Consider the following 17,762-nt stretch of genomic DNA (forward strand, 5'->3'; position numbering starts at 1 on the left):
CTTCGTCGTGGTTTGTTTAACCGGAAGTGGCTGTTTATGTGGCCGGAAGTTGTCGTTTAGTCAGGCAGATCAGATGTCGTTAATGCAGCGGTGTTGTGCAGTTTGGTGTATTCGTTTTTATTTCAGTAACTACCTTTAACGTTACTGGAGTGGGATTACCATCAACCCGTCGGTCAGTCTGTCCGGAATTGTTTATTTGTTTATTTTAAAAGTGTAGCCGCGAGGCAACGGAGAACAACTTACTTCTAAAGTTGACATGATTAGCACTGTCCAACCGAGCTAGCTTAACTCAACTTCCCCAAAACAAAAAAATATTTAACTTAAGTGGACAACATTCACTGAAGCGGTTTTTTATTCTATCTTTGTGAAAGAAAAATGGCGGAATTACCCTTTTGAATAGTTGTTTCCCTGTTTCGTTAGAGCTGTGAGTTTACTTGGTGAGTGTCGTGGATGTAACTAGCTCGGCTGTCGTGAACAGCGGGAACGCTGCCTGTCTGTCTCAGAGATGACATTAACGCCGCCGTAAGGATGCGGTAGGGTGGCGCAGCGGGAATGGTGTGTGCGTCACCTCTGGTGAGTAAACCACACCTCACTGAAGGAGTGTCGCCGAACACCGCCACGAGCCTCGGTGACGGTCACTTGAAGCGGCCTCGTCGCTCGTGTATCTGTCGGAGTGGGATCGCCGCCACAGCCACTCACTGCCTGCTCTCTTTCTCCACATGTGCAGCTTGTCCACGCGTGAAGTGCTGCCAAGCAACCACCTGGATCAGCATGAAGGCCGTGGGGTCCAGGTTCTCCTTTTACGCGGGGTTCGTCGTGGGGACTTTCACCCTGTACGTGTTCCTGCGGCAGGTGTGGTTTGAGCGGACGGACACGCGCGGCTTTGCTGATCCGGGTGAATTTCAGCAACAACTGGAGGAAGAAAATAAAATCTGGAAGAAGGAGAGATCAGCACTTTTCAACCTAAAGCACCCACACCACATAGGTATGTACGAAACGACAGAGAAATGCTGCAAACAGACCAAACTTCACATTTGTTCCTCTCATTTTTATTATGTCTGCTGTGAAGGTTAAAAGTTTGATCCCCTAGAGAAAGAAAGAAGGTGAACATTCATTCACACACTGAAGTCAAACTACCAGTTCTGCATAAATAGGAGCTGTCTTGGGACACACTAACGAAGCCATCATTGTTAAAGTGGAGGTACTGGTTTGATCAGTCCCAACTGTCTCTGTCAGACTTACTAGTTAAACATATTTACTTAGCAAGCAGAAGTCAAGCTGACCTTTAATCTGCAGCTTTTCACCTTCAACTTTAGTTTTAGTATTTAATTTAAAAAAAACCTGCAATAAACCATACTATAAAACTTGATGCATTTTATTTTTAAGAGAAACAAGGATGACTGTATGCAGGTAATCTAGATGTATTGCATAAAAAAAGCTACAGAATGTTCTTAATGTGTAAAATCTCACCAAAAAATATGCAGAAAGAGAGAAGCTATTCCTATTTATTTAGATAGATTTTTTTATTTTTACCAAACCTTAATAAATCACACTAAAATAAAGACACACTCTACATTAAAATAAAAATAAAACTTAAATCGTACCCCATTGCGGAGCAACAAAAAAACCAAACAGTATGTAGTTTGTAATCCATTAGAATTGGAACATGATGTTATTATCCTCCCTGATAGTACTCAGAACTCCCTCCAGAGCCCACATACTTTTAAACTTTTGAAGGTCGTAAATCAACTTGAAATAAGCAAATCCAACATTCACACGACTTTTCAGAAGAGGAAAAAAACATAAAGGGAAGATCCACACAACCAACAGAGAGTAACCATTTTTTCCTTGTTAACCAGATGGCGAGTTTTGCTGTTGCAAAAATAAGATTGAGAATGGTGTGTCCATGTTTCCTGCAGGCCGTATAATTGGGACCAAAAACGAACAATGGGAAGGAGAACACCTCCCCGAGCCTGAGACACCAATCTTCCAAGACTGTGAACAAACCCCTTAGCCTGTTACACTCAATTACACGTAACAAGTTTATTTCAAATCAAATCAACATTTACCTGGAAAAAGAAAATATAAGTCAATACATGACTTGGAAAATAAGATTTGAAAGGGGATTGGAAGTAATTACCAAATTACTATCCTATTTATAGATGGATAAATATCCTTTATTCAGATTTAAATATGTTACTATTTTATCAAATGTTTAGTCTAATTTCTGACATGTTTCAGAAAGTATAGGGATACAGAAGATAAGCAACAAACTAGCAAGCCATCCACGACACTCACCAAGTTAACTGACATGTCTGATAATGCGGAGCTGGAAGAGCGTTATCCCGCTCATACCATGCTCATTTGCCAAAAAGCTAAATGTTAATATCAAGTATTATAACTTCGGTCCTGTTATGTTTTTAACGTTTAAATCATTTTTCACTAAAAACGGACTATTTAGAGTGCGGTGCGTCACATTGTCATGGTAACCAGCACCCGCACTAACAGTTCTCGTTCTTCTTTCTGAGAAAAGTGGTCGTCACAAACACATAAACAGAGCGGCTTTTCAGAAAGAAAGTTAGCCTCTTCCTGCACGTTTTTGTCCAGATGATATGAAGCAAAAGTTTGTTTACAAGCAACAAAGTCTAAATAGATCAGTTTCTCCGGGATCACATCCTCGTGTTTCATTTCTTTCTTTTTAGATTCTCCTCCCTTTTTCTCTTCTGCTCCATCCCAGGCTTCAAAATGATCAAATTCACCAAACAGGTTAAAGGAAACTTTAAAAGCTCTCAAGCTTTTTCTACTGTCTTGCTGTTGTGATAAACTATTTTAGCTTAACTTTTCATTTTTCAAAAGTGACCGAAGTCTGAAACTGAATTTGTTCTTCAATCCAGACGTTATTATAAAAGTGTTTCAGTTGTAAAGATGACTTGGACCAAACTCTGGGATGTTTGGCTGTTAATAAACACAAACCTTGAAGGAGAACTAAACTGCTGACCTCTGATTTCATCAAGAAGATTTAAAAACTGTTTGATGTGTGTTTGTTGTGGTTTCAAGACGTTCAACAGGGAAAACTCATTGTAGCGCTGAGATGCTGTCAATTTAACCCAATGCATCATGGGAGACGTAGTGAAGACAGACTAGCGTCTCTGAGCCTCATTGTATTGTTCACATGTTCCACAGTCTGACACCAGATTCTGTGGAAAGCTGCACCGCTAAAGACGAGCTTTAGCTGGTATTTTTGTTGGAACTGAGAGACTTTATGAGCAGAATCAGAACAAGGAAGTGAAGACTTTAACCACTTCTGATTGGTCAGATTGATGACATGTGATTAAGACTCCAAGAATGATTGGTGGAGACAGTTAAAGGGGCGGGACTTTTCCAAAAACAGAGCTGAAGCTGCAGCTAAATCGCGGTACCGTCATTCTTATCAAAATGTCTTTAATAGAATCAAATAAACACAAAGAAAAAAGTATTTTATGATCTTTCATATTCCTAACTCCTCAGTGTTTTATCAAAGTCTGTTTGGATGAACACAGAGCTGATATCCTGGAGATGGGAAAAATTTATAGATCAGGGAAAATGGGTAATTTCCTACGGCACACCTGACCATCTCCCACAGCGCACTAGTGTGCCGCGGCACACCGGTTGAAAAATATAGAGCACCCTGGACCAGGTGTTTTTTTTCTTTTCTTAATTGGCTAATACTGAAAAAATCCCTCTTGTGGTGTAAAAGTAGATTTAGAAAAAACGCCATAAAGCCACTTTATTAGTTGAACTTTGATCTTTTACTGCGCCACAATGTCACAAATTTAAATGAAAACACCTCAAAATGAGGCTTTTCACAGCAATTATTTGGTTAAAAGTATTTGCAATGAATTAATTAATTATAGGTCACGGTTAATTAATTGCACAAAACATTAAATGCATGACAGCACTAATAATAGTAACAAGATCCTTTTTAATTTCATTCCAATACATGTTTTTTATCTGTTCTTTTCATCCCACTTTGTTTAATAACAAATAATAGCTTAGGACATACAAAATGTGTTAATATCCACTTAACAAATAATTCTTGACCAGAAGCTCAACTTCTCTAAGTGAGTGTTTTTCAGCCTTTTGTGAGTCAAGATCCGCTTTTTCCTGGACAAAAATCACAAGCAGCGGCTGAAAATGTAAAACGGAGAAACTCTGAGTCCCTCCAGGTACTATAGTTGTAATATTGTTATTAGTTTTGGGGTAAAAATAATGATTTTTTATATTTTTTTATTACTTAATTTTAAATTTAACTCAATTATTTTCAAAAGTGCTTGCACTGTGAAACAGACTTTATCCTTTAATCCAGATGTTTTTTAGACTGAATAATCTTCCATGTCCCACCTTACCATCCCTGGTTGAAAAACCTGACACTGAAGTACCACAAGGAGACTATTATTTTCATTTGAGAGGTCCTTTTTCAGATTTATTTTTTTGTTAAGTAAAAACTAGTACTTGTGTTAAATAATTGTTGCTATCTCTTTCTAGGTGAGGACAGCCACTTGGCTGATGCCTTGTATAAAAAGGTGCGCATCCTTTGTTGGGTTATGACTGGACCCAACAACCTGGAGAAGAAGGCTCGTCACGTGAAGTACACGTGGAGTCGCCACTGCAATATAGTGATCTTCATGAGCTCTGTGGACGACCCGGACTTTCCTACGGTGGGATTAGGAACAAAGGAAGGGCGTGATCAGCTGTACTGGAAAACAATACGAGCCTTCCATTATGCCTACGAGCATCATGCAGAAGAGGCAGACTGGTTCCTCAAAGCAGACGATGACACTTACGTCATCGTGGACAACCTGCGCTGGATCCTTGCCAACTACACGGCTCAAGACCCCATTTACTTTGGACGGCGGTTCAAGCCCTATGCCAAGCAGGGATACATGAGCGGCGGTGCGGGCTACGTGCTGAGCAGGGAAGCTCTGCGGAGGTTTGTGGAAGGCTTTCAAAGCAAAGTGTGCACTCACACTACCTCTGTGGAGGATCTGGCCATGGGGCAGTGCATGGAGAAGGTGGGAGTGAAGGCGGGAGACTCCAGAGACTCTGCACACAGGGAGACTTTTCACCCATTTGTGCCGGAGTCGCACCTCACTGGCAAGTTTCCAAAGAGTTTCTGGTACTGGAGTTACTGCTACTACCCCATTGTAGAGGCAAGTATAGAAAACTCTTCCCAAATCATTGAGGAATGTAAAAACACCATTTTTACCGTAAAGAAAATGTTGTTTTTAGTTTGTTTTACACGTTCTTGGGGATTTTCTCTGATGATGGAGAACATCTATAAAGAAAATTAAGATTTTATTGCGTTAATGAATATTTATTTATTCAAATTTTTTGACGAAAGAATACTGTTTGAAAAGGATATTTGTGGTTTAGAAAATACGCTGGGCGGGCCACCAGCCCACCATCCACCTGCATCCATGTTTTCCTGGTCTGAGCTGGAATCTGGATCCAACCTGTACAGCTGATATTGCTCCCCATTTTTGATGGGCCTGTCATGTTTGCTTGGGGTTGTGAGAGCCTGTTAGCTAGTGGTAGAGCGTGTAAGTAGATGGATGACAGGAAGTGGGGGTGGGGTTGCTCTGTCCCAACCATCCCGACCATAACTCAGAGGTGAATTTCTAATGAACTCCTGTCGCTCTGCAGAAACTATCATATATAAAATGAAACGCTTAGAAAATACCTCAAAAGGTGATTGGAGTGGGACTTTAAAGCAATGTTAAAGTCACAAAAACACTTTGTAGTGTTTGATTGCTCTTTAGTACATAAATACTTTATCACAACTCCAACGTCTGACACATTTTTTTTTTTGCAAACATGACCCATTTGCTCCTCTGAATGTGGTCCATTTCCTGTCTCTCGTTGTCTCAGGGCCCTCAATGCTGCTCGGATCTGTCCGTGTCCTTTCATTACGTGGACGCTGCAGGCATGTATCTGTTGGAGTACTATGCCTACCACCTGCGTGCCTTTGGCTACAGACACCGGTACCAGTCCCCCACCCCAAAAGGTTTGAGACTGGAACAGTCCGGAAAGCATCAACATGAGCTGACCTCTCAGGAAAAAGAGCGAGGGCAGGTGGAGCACAAAGAAGATGGCCCCCCCGGAGATGCTCGGGAGCCTCCGGCAGCTCCACAGGAGGGAAACTGACACTCGTGCTGTGCAGGTGTGTTGAGGGAGCCTGTTTCAGTCCGTCATGACGTCCCTGGCTCAGAAAATTGGTCTTCTGTAATCGAAGTTTAATTTGCACAAAAGCAAAAGTTGAAGGACTGCTTTTCATGTCAACTGTGACTGCAAGACTGTTCCTGGTGTTCCTGACCGGTGGGCTGGCTTTACCTTTGTCTTAACGGGCGTCTTCTTTAAAGGCGGGGCCTTTTCTGAGCCTGCTGCTCTCATTGTGGAGCTGAAGTGAACAGTTCAGGCGTTTCCCTTCCCACTTTCTTTGTTCATTCTTCTGTTCTTCGTTACTGCTGTTGCATCAAAACTACCACTCTGTTGTTTTCCATCTGCTGGAGCATCTGACCTCACTGAAGACGCTGTTTCATCTGGACTAAAAACCCAAATTCATTCATCGTAAACGATTAAATATAGGTTTTTAAGTTTTGGTGCAGTGGTATTGACGCAAACAACCCACCAAACATGAATTTGGCAGTGCTGTTAGTCCATTTATTGATGAAAAACCTTTTTTTTTTAGGGACTGGGAGTGCAGTTGGGCGTTGTAATTTTGACCTTTTTTGTGTTGTTCTTTTACTGAAAACTCTGAAGGGGAAGTGAAAGTGGGGATAAAGGAAGGAAGTCTTTAAATAAGATGAGGTAAAGCGCCACGTAGTCAGAAGACGGTGCAAAAAAAGGAAACTATTGACACCAAAAAGCATGAACCAAAAATGATTTTTGGTACCAGCTCAGCTGGTAAACTAAATGGTAGTACTGTCAAGTCACTTCTACTATAAAGGACAAAAACATTTGAGTTAAAGGCAACTATTGATAGTATTTTAGTACTTATATCCATAGAAACAGAATTGACACAATAGCTGGAAGTTCCAGCATCACATTTAGTTTTTTACAGTTTACTTGTTCTCAAAAAGTAAAAACAAACTTTTTTAAAGCAAAACCTGTAAATGAATGAAATCTTGTTTTAATTCTAAACCAGCAACAGATTCCTGTGGGAGACTAGACAAATCAGAATTTCTAGAAGGTTGTTGTTTTTTCTTGTGGTCTCAGAGGTGGATTTGTTGTTTTCATAATGACTAAATGCTCATGTGAAATCAAACTTTTCTCATGTCGCTCCGGTGGTTTGACCAAAACAAAGGAAACCCACGGGATGGCGTTTGATCTGCAGTCCTCCTGGAAGCCGCAGAGCCTGAAAACGGCAAACGGCCTTCATTCCCAGAGAACTCCTGAGCTTGTGCCTTGTAGGATGAGATTGTATGAGCCGTCTGCACACGGGACTTTACACTGTGACACTGTTGAAACAAAGAGTGCTGTGCTTCCATCGCATCCTAACGAAGTTTACTGTTTTAATGTGCTTCAGAAATACGTTACTGCTTCATGAAGAGAAACGTTTCTTTTTCTCTTGTTTTCCTCCTCTTTTATTTCCCTTTAGCATATGAAATCATTTGCTTTTAGAAAAAGATGAGGTATATTTTGAAGTTAAAGTGTGTTTAAAAGGCCTTCACCTCGGCTGCTTTGGTGGTTTGAAACCCAACGGACGTCCATTTAGACACATTCATATCTGAGAGCTTTCAGATTCAGAAGGATTTTGACAGAATGTTTTTTTCTGCACCAACGGCATTCTTGCCATTCTAACCACTTTCTTCTACTGTCTTTAGACCACATTAAATGATTAATCTATTACCTTATGACTTTTTTTTTACTTACTCTTTGTACCGTAATTGAAAAAACAGATCAACATTTAAAATTTGCACATTTGTTTCATTCTGCTCTGTTTTCTGCAGATTCTGAGTTTTAGAATGGTTTCCAGTGGGAGGGACAACATATCCTTGACAATATCCTCACAATTCACCATTTTCAGAGACATATGCTGTGACATATTTAAAGTGTCTTTGTGTTTAAATTTCTGTTCTTAGTGTGTTCATGAATCTGGGTGTGTCTGTGTGAAGAATTGGTGAGCAGGACCATTTTAGAAAAAAAAGCCACTTTCATCTAAATAAATGCACATTTTATTGAACATCTGCTTGTGTTTGTAATTCATCCTCAGCTTCTTTCCCTGCTGATGGTAAGGATTCTGGAGATAAATGGCACGGACATTTATGATCATTATATTCACAAAAGTAGGATCTATGACAACTGGAGGTTTCAGTTCTGCAGAGTAGAAACTGGAGGAGATTTCCACTGCAGAAGGCAAAGTTTAAAGGTCAAAAGACTACATTTCTAATTTGCTTTAGGAAAAGTCTGAGCCATGACTGCCTCTGACTTCTTTACAATGTTTTTGTCTATTTATCAAATATTAAAACGGGCAATATTACTGAACAGGTAATATTGTGTCGGACAAAGTGGTCAATAGCATTAGGGCACCTCAAGGAACCGTCCTCTCCCTTTACACGACGGACCGGACAGTCCTCTCACCTGCAGAAGTTCTCAGACGACTCGGCCTTTGTTGGTTGCATCATCCTGAGGACAGGACTGTTGGTGACTGAACTTCACTAAAACAAATGAACTGTTGGTGGAGCTAAAGAAGACCAAGCCTCCTGTGACCCCTGTGTCCATCCAGGGGGGTCAACGTGGACACGGTGGAGCACTATGAGTGCATGGGAGTCCGGACTGCCAACAAACTGGGCTGGGGTGGGAACACTGATGCCTGACTCGACTTCCCTAGGATTCTCGGGTCCTTCAACATCTGCCAAACCACGATGAGGATGTTTTGAGTCTGTGGTCTGTAGAGCCGTCTTGTTTGCTGTGGTGGGCCGGGGCGGCAGACTGAGGGCTGCAGACGCCAGCAGATTAAACAGCCTGGTCTGTAAGGCCGGGGATGTGCTGCTAGTCAAGCTGGACTCTTGAGAGATGATGATGATGATGATGATGGGAGGCTGTGACAGACTGGTGACCTGTCCAGGACGTCCCCTGCCTTCGCCCACGAGTGGCCGGGATAGGCTCCAGCAGCCCCGTGACCCCGAAAGGGGCAAAACGGGTTTAGAAGAGAAGAGAAGAGCGAATGATGCTTAAAAAACTGCAAAGCATCCTGGATAACACGGGTTCTTGGTAAGTAGAACATATCCTGTCTTTAGGTGTAATTATAACAGCTACAAGTCAAACGTATGTTTCTGAGGACAATAATGTCCATATTTTTGCAGATTAAATGCTCCGGGGAAATTTTACCTCTTCAAGCAGGAAAGCATTCATTTTTTTTTAGTCAAATGATTTTTAAAAAAGGAAACTGTGAAAAAGAGATACTTGACACAAAATGCATTTTTAAAAATAGTATCAGAGAGCAGAAAATACAGCCACTGAACGTACTCAACACCCTGAACTCTAACCAACACAACGGTGTGTGAATGAATGCATTTATGGTGAAGCAGTGTAACAATGAACCAAGAAAGTAGCCATTTAGTTTTTTCCCTTTGGTCCAGGCAGCATGTGCACAAGGTGGCTCTAGCAGAGGCTGCAATGCTGTTAAGTTGTCTTTTCCAATAAATGCCCCACAGCCACAAACATTGAATGAAACTAGATCTGTCTCTGAAACTGTTTAAGACGTTGGATTGTTTCATTCATCATGTAGACATTCTCAGATGTGTAGTGTGGAGGTGCAATGAACAATCTCTGCAGCCATGGTGGTTCCTCTCATGCCAGCCCATAATCTCTTACTCCCTGCAAATTGTTAGCAATTAAAGTTTTACCGTTTCATCCTCGAAAACGGAAGCAACATAATGCCAGCACTTAAAACAGTTCAATCACTTCTGTGCACACATTTTTCCATTTAAAATAGAGGGTACTTATATACCCCAATCACCACTTGCAAAATAAAGTTGATTTTATTAATATTACTGCTTCATGCTATTACAGGCCAATTACAGTGAAATGTGAACTCAAGGTACAACTGTGGTTTATTTATGTTCCTTCAAAAGTGTTCCTGCCACAGACCTGTACTGGAGACTGACGTTCACACAGTCACCACTGGAGGTCGCTGTAACAAATGTGTTTCTCCCTTGAGCCGTTCAGTTATTAAATTAGCCCAAAATGTTTGTCAGCCAGAGCTAACTAAAATATTATAAAGTACATTATGAAAACGAAACAGTGCAAACAGAGAAAATAGTAAAAAAAAAAAATAGTTGAGAACAGTGACGCTTCCATAACTTTGGGAATAATTGATCGACGGCTGGAATGTTTACACTGCTTAGTTGCAGCATTCTGCTCATTGATCCAAAGCTTTCTAGTTCAAACATGATCACTTTCTCTTATAACACTGAAGTTGGTCCGATTAAAGTCATCAGTAAAGAAAAATCGGCCAAAATTCCTCCTGATATGTGCAGAAACCTGCTCATCAACTACAAGAAACATCTGACCGCTGTGCTGCTAAAAGAGGTTTAGACACAACATACTAAGCCTCTCAAATACTTGTTTCCCTCAATGAAATGGAAATAAAATGCATAGAAATTCATTAAATTGGTTTTCTTGATTTTCTTTGTGTTTATCCATCTCTCGCTGTTTAAATGAACCATACCAATAAAATGACAGGCTGTCAATTTATTGTTAAGATGGCAAACCTACAAAATCAGATCAAATACTTATTTCCTTCACATAGCTTTCAATCCTAATTCGATAAAATAAATCCAAAACTTGTATCATATCACACCCTAGAGACATCAGATCTCACAGCCACTCATACAAACTGCTGTTTGAAGTGACTGCAGTAAAACCTTGAGCTAGTTTATAATGCACAAGAAAAGCCACAGATGAGAAACAACACAAATCTGAACATGCATCAGTTGAACTTACGGTTCTAAATAAGGTCTATCTGTACATCATAACTCATAAACAGTATCAAAAAGTGTTTTACAGGAAAAGACTAATTCAAAGTGCAGAAACACAAAATATTACTATTAAAATTATTAAAAATATTATTTAAAATTACATTTTTGTTAAATTAATAAATAAATATTACATAAATAGAGCCGGAAAGTGTAAAAAACATAATCAACTGCAAACATGCGATCAACTGTAAAAAACATGTAAAACTAAAATAAGTAAGTAAATAAAGTACACACCAAAACAAACAATCGTTCAGGAAGAAAAAGTCTTTTGTCAGACGCACTGAACACGGTCAGACCATAATGCGGAAAACACTAAATGAGGTGTGTCGGTGTCATTGTAAAATGTAAACAAATGGAAAACTTGAGTTCAGAACCCCCGTGAAGTTCCTCAGCAACATCCGACCAAGACATATTTGGTTTTTCCAAACAGAGGCACAGGGAGTGTTTACTATGAAAAGGTTATAGAAATAGATAAAATGGTAAGGAAGCATTTTATTTGGTCTGCAATGTTGCAAATTAAACCAGGCAATCACTATATCAACCACATCATTGAAAAGAATGCTAAAAACAGCAATTTAAAGAAGAAAAGGAAAACTAAAAGCATAAGTCTGTTCTTAGAAATTCCTTTTTTGCTTTTTCGGCAGGTTCTCATTTCAGACTGTGAAAAGAGAACTTTTCCTCCATGAGAGAACATTTCATTTTAGGATTTGGGTCAACAGCAAAATCTGCCAACTGTGTGAGAGGGAGCAGAGGGACCCGGGGAGGGGGGGATGTGGAGATAGCAGAACAGACGAGCAACCCAGCGTCAGAACACACAGACTTTCCCCCACGTGAATCAATATTCAAGCCTTGAACTCTCTGGAGAAATGAGGCCAGAAAGAAGAGGGAGCTTAAAGAGGGGTGAGACAAAGGGAGGGCTGTGGGATGTCATGTGTGAAGAGATTCTCATTGGAAGCATAGAGAAAAGACGGTTACGCATGTTATTAGAAAGTGTGTTTGTTGGGGACTGCATCCCACAGGCTGAAACCATTTTGGTTCCACTTTCTTCCTCTGGATTCCAGAACTGCAGCTCTGAATCTTCTAAAGGTTGGTCTTTAACTTCTAACTACTGATACGTTTAATTAGATTAAGATAAAGTCTGTCTTTTGCATATTCCACATACTTATATTCCTTTTTTACATGTTAGATTCATGTAAAAATGAATGCATATTTCCGCCAGCATTTACTATCCAGCAGTCTCTTATTTTCTGCTTCTCTCCAAAAAAAATGATCAGAAACTGTTTCCTTTTTCAACCAACCTTCACAAAATTTACATTATTAAGTGTTTTGGAATTGTTTGTTAAAAAACACTTTAATTTTAAAATGTTCTTGATGTGTCTTAAATGTTTCATTGCAGCCCTTTGACCAAAGAAGTATCTTTCCCCTTGATGCCTGAATATAGGTCCAAATGAACAGGACGCATGATGCCGTGAGATTATTCACACACAAAAAGGCTAAAATTTGATTTAAAATTGAATCCCTACTTAACGCTTCTGCCATCCTAGGCACTTTAACGTTGGGAGTTGGGTCATCTAGACCCACTAGACAGTGCTCTGAACCTTTTTTCTTCAGTGATTTGTGATCTTCACTGGTGTCCATGGATTACATGAAATGCTCTTCACCTTTAGTGGGTCTAGATGACCCAACTCCCAATGTTAACGTGCCTAGGATAGCACAAGGGTTAATATAGACCATTTAACATTTGCCACAACTAAAGTGAGAGTCACACAGTCAGCCAAAGTCAGCTGGGTCAGTCTGTCTCTTCTCCCTTTGAGGACTCTGCAAATGCTCTGAAGTTTGACTGCACCTGCACATGAATGTTTAATTAAGGCCGTGAAATGAAGGAGTACTGGTCATGACCTTTGAATGACCTCAGATCACAAAACAACCAGACCTGGTTGAAGTCAAAAGCTTAAACTTTTCAACTACAAGTCAGATGAGCAACACGGCTACAAATCTTGCAAACATGATGACTGTTCTTTAAAAACAACAACAAAAGGACTTTAGACTGCAGTCACAGGATCACAGGTCCTAACAACAGTAATAACAGCATGGAAGATCGGCTCAGAACTGAAGCCAGATATGGAAGATTAAAGACCCACTCCAACGCAAATTGAGTTTTTGGTGTTTTTAACATGTTCTTATAGCTTTTATCTCACGATGATGGACAGAATAGGAAATTAAGCTTAGATTTGCATTTCTGATTACTTCTTTATTCAAATCCTTGGGAATCAGGCGTGGACAAAATTACACCATTTAAAAAAGACAGTTTGTTACTGGGAGGGCCACAAGCTTCCTGCTCTGTTCCATCCTGATGCCTCCACCTGCAGACAAATACATCCATGAACGTCTTTGTTTTCCTCGACTGAGCTGGAATCTGGACCCAAACTGTACGGCTGGATGGCTCTGCTATTGCTCACTATTTTCTGGCACCGATAATGTTAGGTTGAGGTTGTGAGGGTATGTAAGCTAGGGGGAAAGTTTGTAAACAAAGAGCTCTCAGCAATGGGGAAGGTAAAAGGGCCGGGTTGCTTCATGCTCACAGTCGCCCACATCTCAGAGGTGAATTTCTAATGAACTCCTGCCGCTCTGCAGAAACCTTGTCCTAGAAAACGCCACAGGTTTTTTCTATTTTGACAAAAATAATCACAACTAAAAGTCGACTGGGAACAATTTTAAATGGGACTTTAAGGGCTTGAACTTTCTCCACAATTGGAAAAAAGAGCAACAATGATAGTAAGAAGTTCTGTTCACACCAAATACAAATGGGCCATCAAACATTTTGATTGATTGGTTTCAATCACTGTAGTCAAAACAATAAAGAATTCACACAGATTTGTCAAACACATTACAGAAATGGTGAAATGCATAGATTTTGCAAACTTTGTTCAGTTATTGGACAGACTATCATCATTACTGTAAAAGCAGCTGCTGTCATTCTATAAGCTTTTAACATAAGGTATAGTTATAGTTTTCAAAATGTTTCTGCATTTTGCTTTTGTGTTTTAAGAAATTACTCAGTTTCAATGGTTGGAGTGTTTTTTTCTCAATCCATAATCTAAACCAGATTATTATTTTTACCAGGTCAATTTAATAAATAAGGCACAAAAAGCTGATTATCTATTTTCAGTTCATTTCTATAGATACATTATGAATGATTGACAGTATTTAATCCAGAAAATGTAAGTCAAGCTGATGTTGTTAGACATACTTCTTATCAATGAAGTTAAATGACAAACCCTTCGTCATTCAGAGTTTTTACTCTCTTGTTTTCAGTGTGCCGTCTGAAGAAGAGCCCAAACTGAAGAGTGAGATTATGTCCTGTCAGCTGAAGTGGTTGATTTTGATTCAGCTCTTGCTGACTGAACAGGCCCTGTGCAGATCGCCCCCTCCACTGATCTACACAAACACTTCACTTCCAGAAACTAACACTGATGAAGAGACAAAGGCAACGATCAAAGCGGATCATCCGTCTCCTCCGGCATCAAACCCTCAGCCTTTTGTTTTATCCACAGGTAAACCCAGCCCTGCATTAACAGCTTCAGAAAACCAAGACAGAGTCCAGTCTGCTGGACTCACAACATCCGTGCTCAAGGCGAAGCTTCAGCAGCAGACTGGAGATCATTTCTACATTCAGGGAAACATCAGCTGTAAAGAGCTTCTATCTGCAAGCTCTGTGGGTGATCCATTATCCTCAGTGTTCTCTCAAGAGGTGCTGGGTCTCGCCATCGTGCCCGTGTTGGTGATGGCGGGCTGCCCAGGTGAGGCTCAGACTCTGGTGCTGAAGCTGTACAAACTGCTGGGAAGAGATGATGCAGATGAGCTCCTGATGGAGATAGGAGCTCTTATGGAGGAGAAAATGAAAAAGTCCTCTTCTGCTCCATCACCGGGACCACCAGCTTCAGACAAAGATGGAGAAGATCGCCGCCACATGGAAGCTGTCATGTTTAACATTCAGCAGTTGGCCGTGGTAGGTGAAGGTACTGATGTGCCCCAGGCCCACTGTGAAGGTTGGATCAGAGTGAATGGAACCACGCTGGCAGGAACTGATGTGGCAGGAGCCACTGGTAGACTGGAGGATGCTGTAAACCGCTGTGATAGCCTGGGAGCTTTATGTGCTGGAGTGACCAGCACTGGACCTCTTACACCTGGGACGTACCGAGCGGTGCTGAAGAAAGGAAGCAGCATCTTTCCCTTCTCATCCCCCGAGTCTGAGAGCTGGATCCGTCAGTGCAGGGTCCTGGATGATGTTCCGATCGGGCCAGCCTCAGGGCAGCGATTGAAGCGCAGCCCTAGGAGAAGCTGTATCAACAAAAATGAGGAGCGTGTGTACAGCGTTGTGGAGTGGATCCCTGGTGTCAGCACACTCTACAACCTGGGAACAGCTGTGTACTACGCCTCAGTCAACTGCTCAGCAACGGCCAAGGAGAGAGCCATCCTGACCGCTGTTGATCTGGGAACAGATGCCCTGATGGTTGCCACAGGAGGGGCCGCTGGGGTGGCAGGTTATGCTCTGGGGGCGGGGGTAAAGACAGGAGCGAAAGCTGGAGTCAAATACATGTTCAACTCCATGGCAGAGGAGGACGACGTCCTGGTGAACCAGAGAGGCTGGGAGGGGGGAGTCCTCACAATCCAGTAGATCCAAGGATCTGTCAGTTACACTAACAGAAGTATATAGATTCAGTTGTTTAATAAATGACGCCTAAACTTTATGATGAAGATTATTGGAGAACAAGAATAATGTGTTAAATGCATTTGTTCTATTTTTGACTGGTTGGCAGGGTGACCACATCACATGCAGTTTAGAAAATAAATGGTTACCATTTTTAAATTGCGATTCTATTAACGTCTTTGTTTTTTACTTTTTGATATCTCGCCTTTAATATTGTCATAATTAAACAGTTGTCTTTCTGATAAAAAAAAAAAACGTTTTGCAGAAAGACAGTTAGCTAAAAATTAGAAAATGTGAATTTCACAGAAAAGATATGTTTTTAGTTACCCAATACCGTTTCCACTACTGGTACTTTTAAACTTAGCAAAAAGGCCAACACCAACAGGTTTGCTAAATTCAAATTTAACATGTTGGCTCCAAAGAGTGTGACTGTATTCTCATGTACTCTCTTTGCAACCTTTTTACTTTGCAAAACATAAACAAATTGTACATATATTATAAAAGAAACTAAGGCATTTAACAGCTATGCATACCCATTAAAACCCTAGAAACCAAGCATGTGCTTTAGGTATCCGGCGGTGTAGTGGTTAGCACTCTCACCTCCGTGTGAGGGCCCTGGTTCAAATCTCTGCAGGGTCCTTTCTGTGTAGAGTTTGCCTGTTCTCCTCATGCATGTGAGGGTCCAAAAACATGCTTCATGGGTTAATTGGTGGCTCTAAATTGTCCCTTGTGTGTGGTTGTGTGTCTCTGTTTGGCCCTATGATGGAATAGCAAACTGTCCAGGGTGAACTGGAAAAGGCTCCAACAACCATTAACCCTGAAACAGGGCCGAGTTTAGTTAAAAAAAAGGATAAATGTGCTTTTCAGATATAGTGTACTGTAAAATGGTCTCATTTATCATCTTTCATTTAGATCCTGTCTTTGTGAACTTAGTGTTTCCTCTGTTTATCATCTTGTGGTGTAATAAATTGCGTGTTGTTGTAGATTAATGCTGTGTTATGTGTATTGTTTTCATATAGTAAAAGCATGTTTGCTTAGACGTATATGTAGTTGCTGGTTTTTCAGGGTTTTTAAACAGGCTCTTTGTCATTCCTTAGCAGTGGAGTTGAAGTGGAGGAATACGTAAGAAGGAATTTCAACAACATATCACATTAGAACAAAAACCCCAAAAATATTCTCAAACTATCTGCATGCTATAACTTTCGGATTTTGAACAAGAATGGTTAAAATCCCTTTTCTTGGCATTCATCTGAAACCAATGTGTTTTGACCTGAAAGGGGGATGTCACTTTCAAATCTGGTCAATGGAAAAAGTTACTTTGGAGGACACAAATTTGTTTTTTGAACCAAAATGTGCTCGTCTCCCTTCTTTAGAGGATGAGTGAAATGGGTGACTCTTTAAAATTGTGTGATCAATTTCTGTTAAATGGCAAGTGTAACATCTACTGGTGAAACATAAAACTACATTTAAATAAAAATCCCACTTTCTTTTTTCGTGGATTAAATGTTTGGACAAACCTGGGAGTGGAGATAACCGCTGTGTTGTTCTTATAGGGAAAAGAATAGGAAATGAAATAAAATAAATTAAATATTGCTCCTGTTGTAAGTTTGAGTTTATTTTGCCATATTCTAACAAACATGTCACTTCCTTTCTATGTCCTGCATGAAAAAGCCGTGTCGGAGTTATTTTAATTCCATTTGGTCAGATTTTAATAGATATTTGTGATTTTTTAAAATCAGTCAATTTTACAATGTTTTTTTTTTTTAAATTCTTGTATTAAACAGATAAAAATAATGTCTGCAAATATATATATAATAGATTATGCCGGTATTGGTTAAAAAGTCATTTGAATTGACTGAATATAAATTGATGTGAACTTGATTCTCGAGGGGAAACTATGGAAACTGCCCGTTTTGATTCTGTTTAGTCCGTCACGTGCTCCACTTGTTGTTCGCCACTTTCACGACGTCATTTCCAGGAAACTTGAATGGGAACGGGGCTTTAAGTTTCTATTTTGTTGACCACGCCCT

General features: G+C 40.4%; 2 protein-coding genes across 4 annotated transcripts; both read left to right on the forward strand.

The window, feature by feature from the left end:
• The first annotated feature begins 34 nt into the window (after nt 1–34).
• On the forward strand, nt 35–8,221 carry LOC101156399 (glycoprotein-N-acetylgalactosamine 3-beta-galactosyltransferase 1-B). 3 transcript variants are annotated; one of them, XM_011474685.3, is made up of 5 exons: nt 35–573; nt 728–985; nt 4,525–5,189; nt 5,908–6,199; nt 7,989–8,221. In XM_011474685.3, exons 2-4 carry the CDS (start codon nt 772–774, stop codon nt 6,181–6,183), a joined length of 1,155 nt encoding a protein of 384 aa, XP_011472987.1. In that variant the 5' UTR covers nt 35–573; nt 728–771; the 3' UTR covers nt 6,184–6,199; nt 7,989–8,221. The 3 variants fall into 3 exon arrangements, with proteins under 3 accessions (XP_011472987.1, XP_011472984.1, XP_023810503.1); XM_011474682.3 differs by lacking the exon at nt 7,989–8,221 and having other exon boundaries at nt 35–172; nt 421–573; nt 5,908–7,876; XM_023954735.1 differs by lacking the exons at nt 35–573; nt 7,989–8,221 and having other exon boundaries at nt 594–985; nt 5,908–7,876.
• Nucleotides 8,222–11,684: 3,463 nt separating this feature from the next.
• On the forward strand, nt 11,685–17,325 carry apof (apolipoprotein F). Its single transcript, XM_023954736.1, has 3 exons — nt 11,685–11,921; nt 12,041–12,107; nt 14,337–17,325. Exon 3 carries the CDS (start codon nt 14,377–14,379, stop codon nt 15,697–15,699), a length of 1,323 nt encoding a protein of 440 aa, XP_023810504.1. The 5' UTR covers nt 11,685–11,921; nt 12,041–12,107; nt 14,337–14,376; the 3' UTR covers nt 15,700–17,325.
• The last annotated feature ends 437 nt before the right edge of the window (nt 17,326–17,762 follow it).

The sequence above is a fragment of the Oryzias latipes genome, chromosome 5 (assembly GCF_002234675.1).
Source record: "Oryzias latipes chromosome 5, ASM223467v1".
In the NCBI taxonomy this organism is placed as follows: domain Eukaryota; kingdom Metazoa; phylum Chordata; class Actinopteri; order Beloniformes; family Adrianichthyidae; genus Oryzias; species Oryzias latipes.

What these genes read in the sequence shown, in the direction of transcription:
- LOC101156399 (XM_011474685.3), top strand. Translation starts at nt 772, where the DNA reads ATGAAGGCCGTGGGGTCCAGGTTCTCCTTTTACGCGGGGTTCGTCGTG. An exon ending in AAAGCACCCACACCACATAG is followed by an intron (nt 986 to 4,524) that starts GTATGTACGAAA and finishes ATCTCTTTCTAG; the next exon opens with GTGAGGACAGCCACTTGGCT. An exon ending in GCTACTACCCCATTGTAGAG is followed by an intron (nt 5,190 to 5,907) that starts GCAAGTATAGAA and finishes TCGTTGTCTCAG; the next exon opens with GGCCCTCAATGCTGCTCGGA.
- apof (XM_023954736.1), top strand. Translation starts at nt 14,377, where the DNA reads ATGTCCTGTCAGCTGAAGTGGTTGATTTTGATTCAGCTCTTGCTGACT.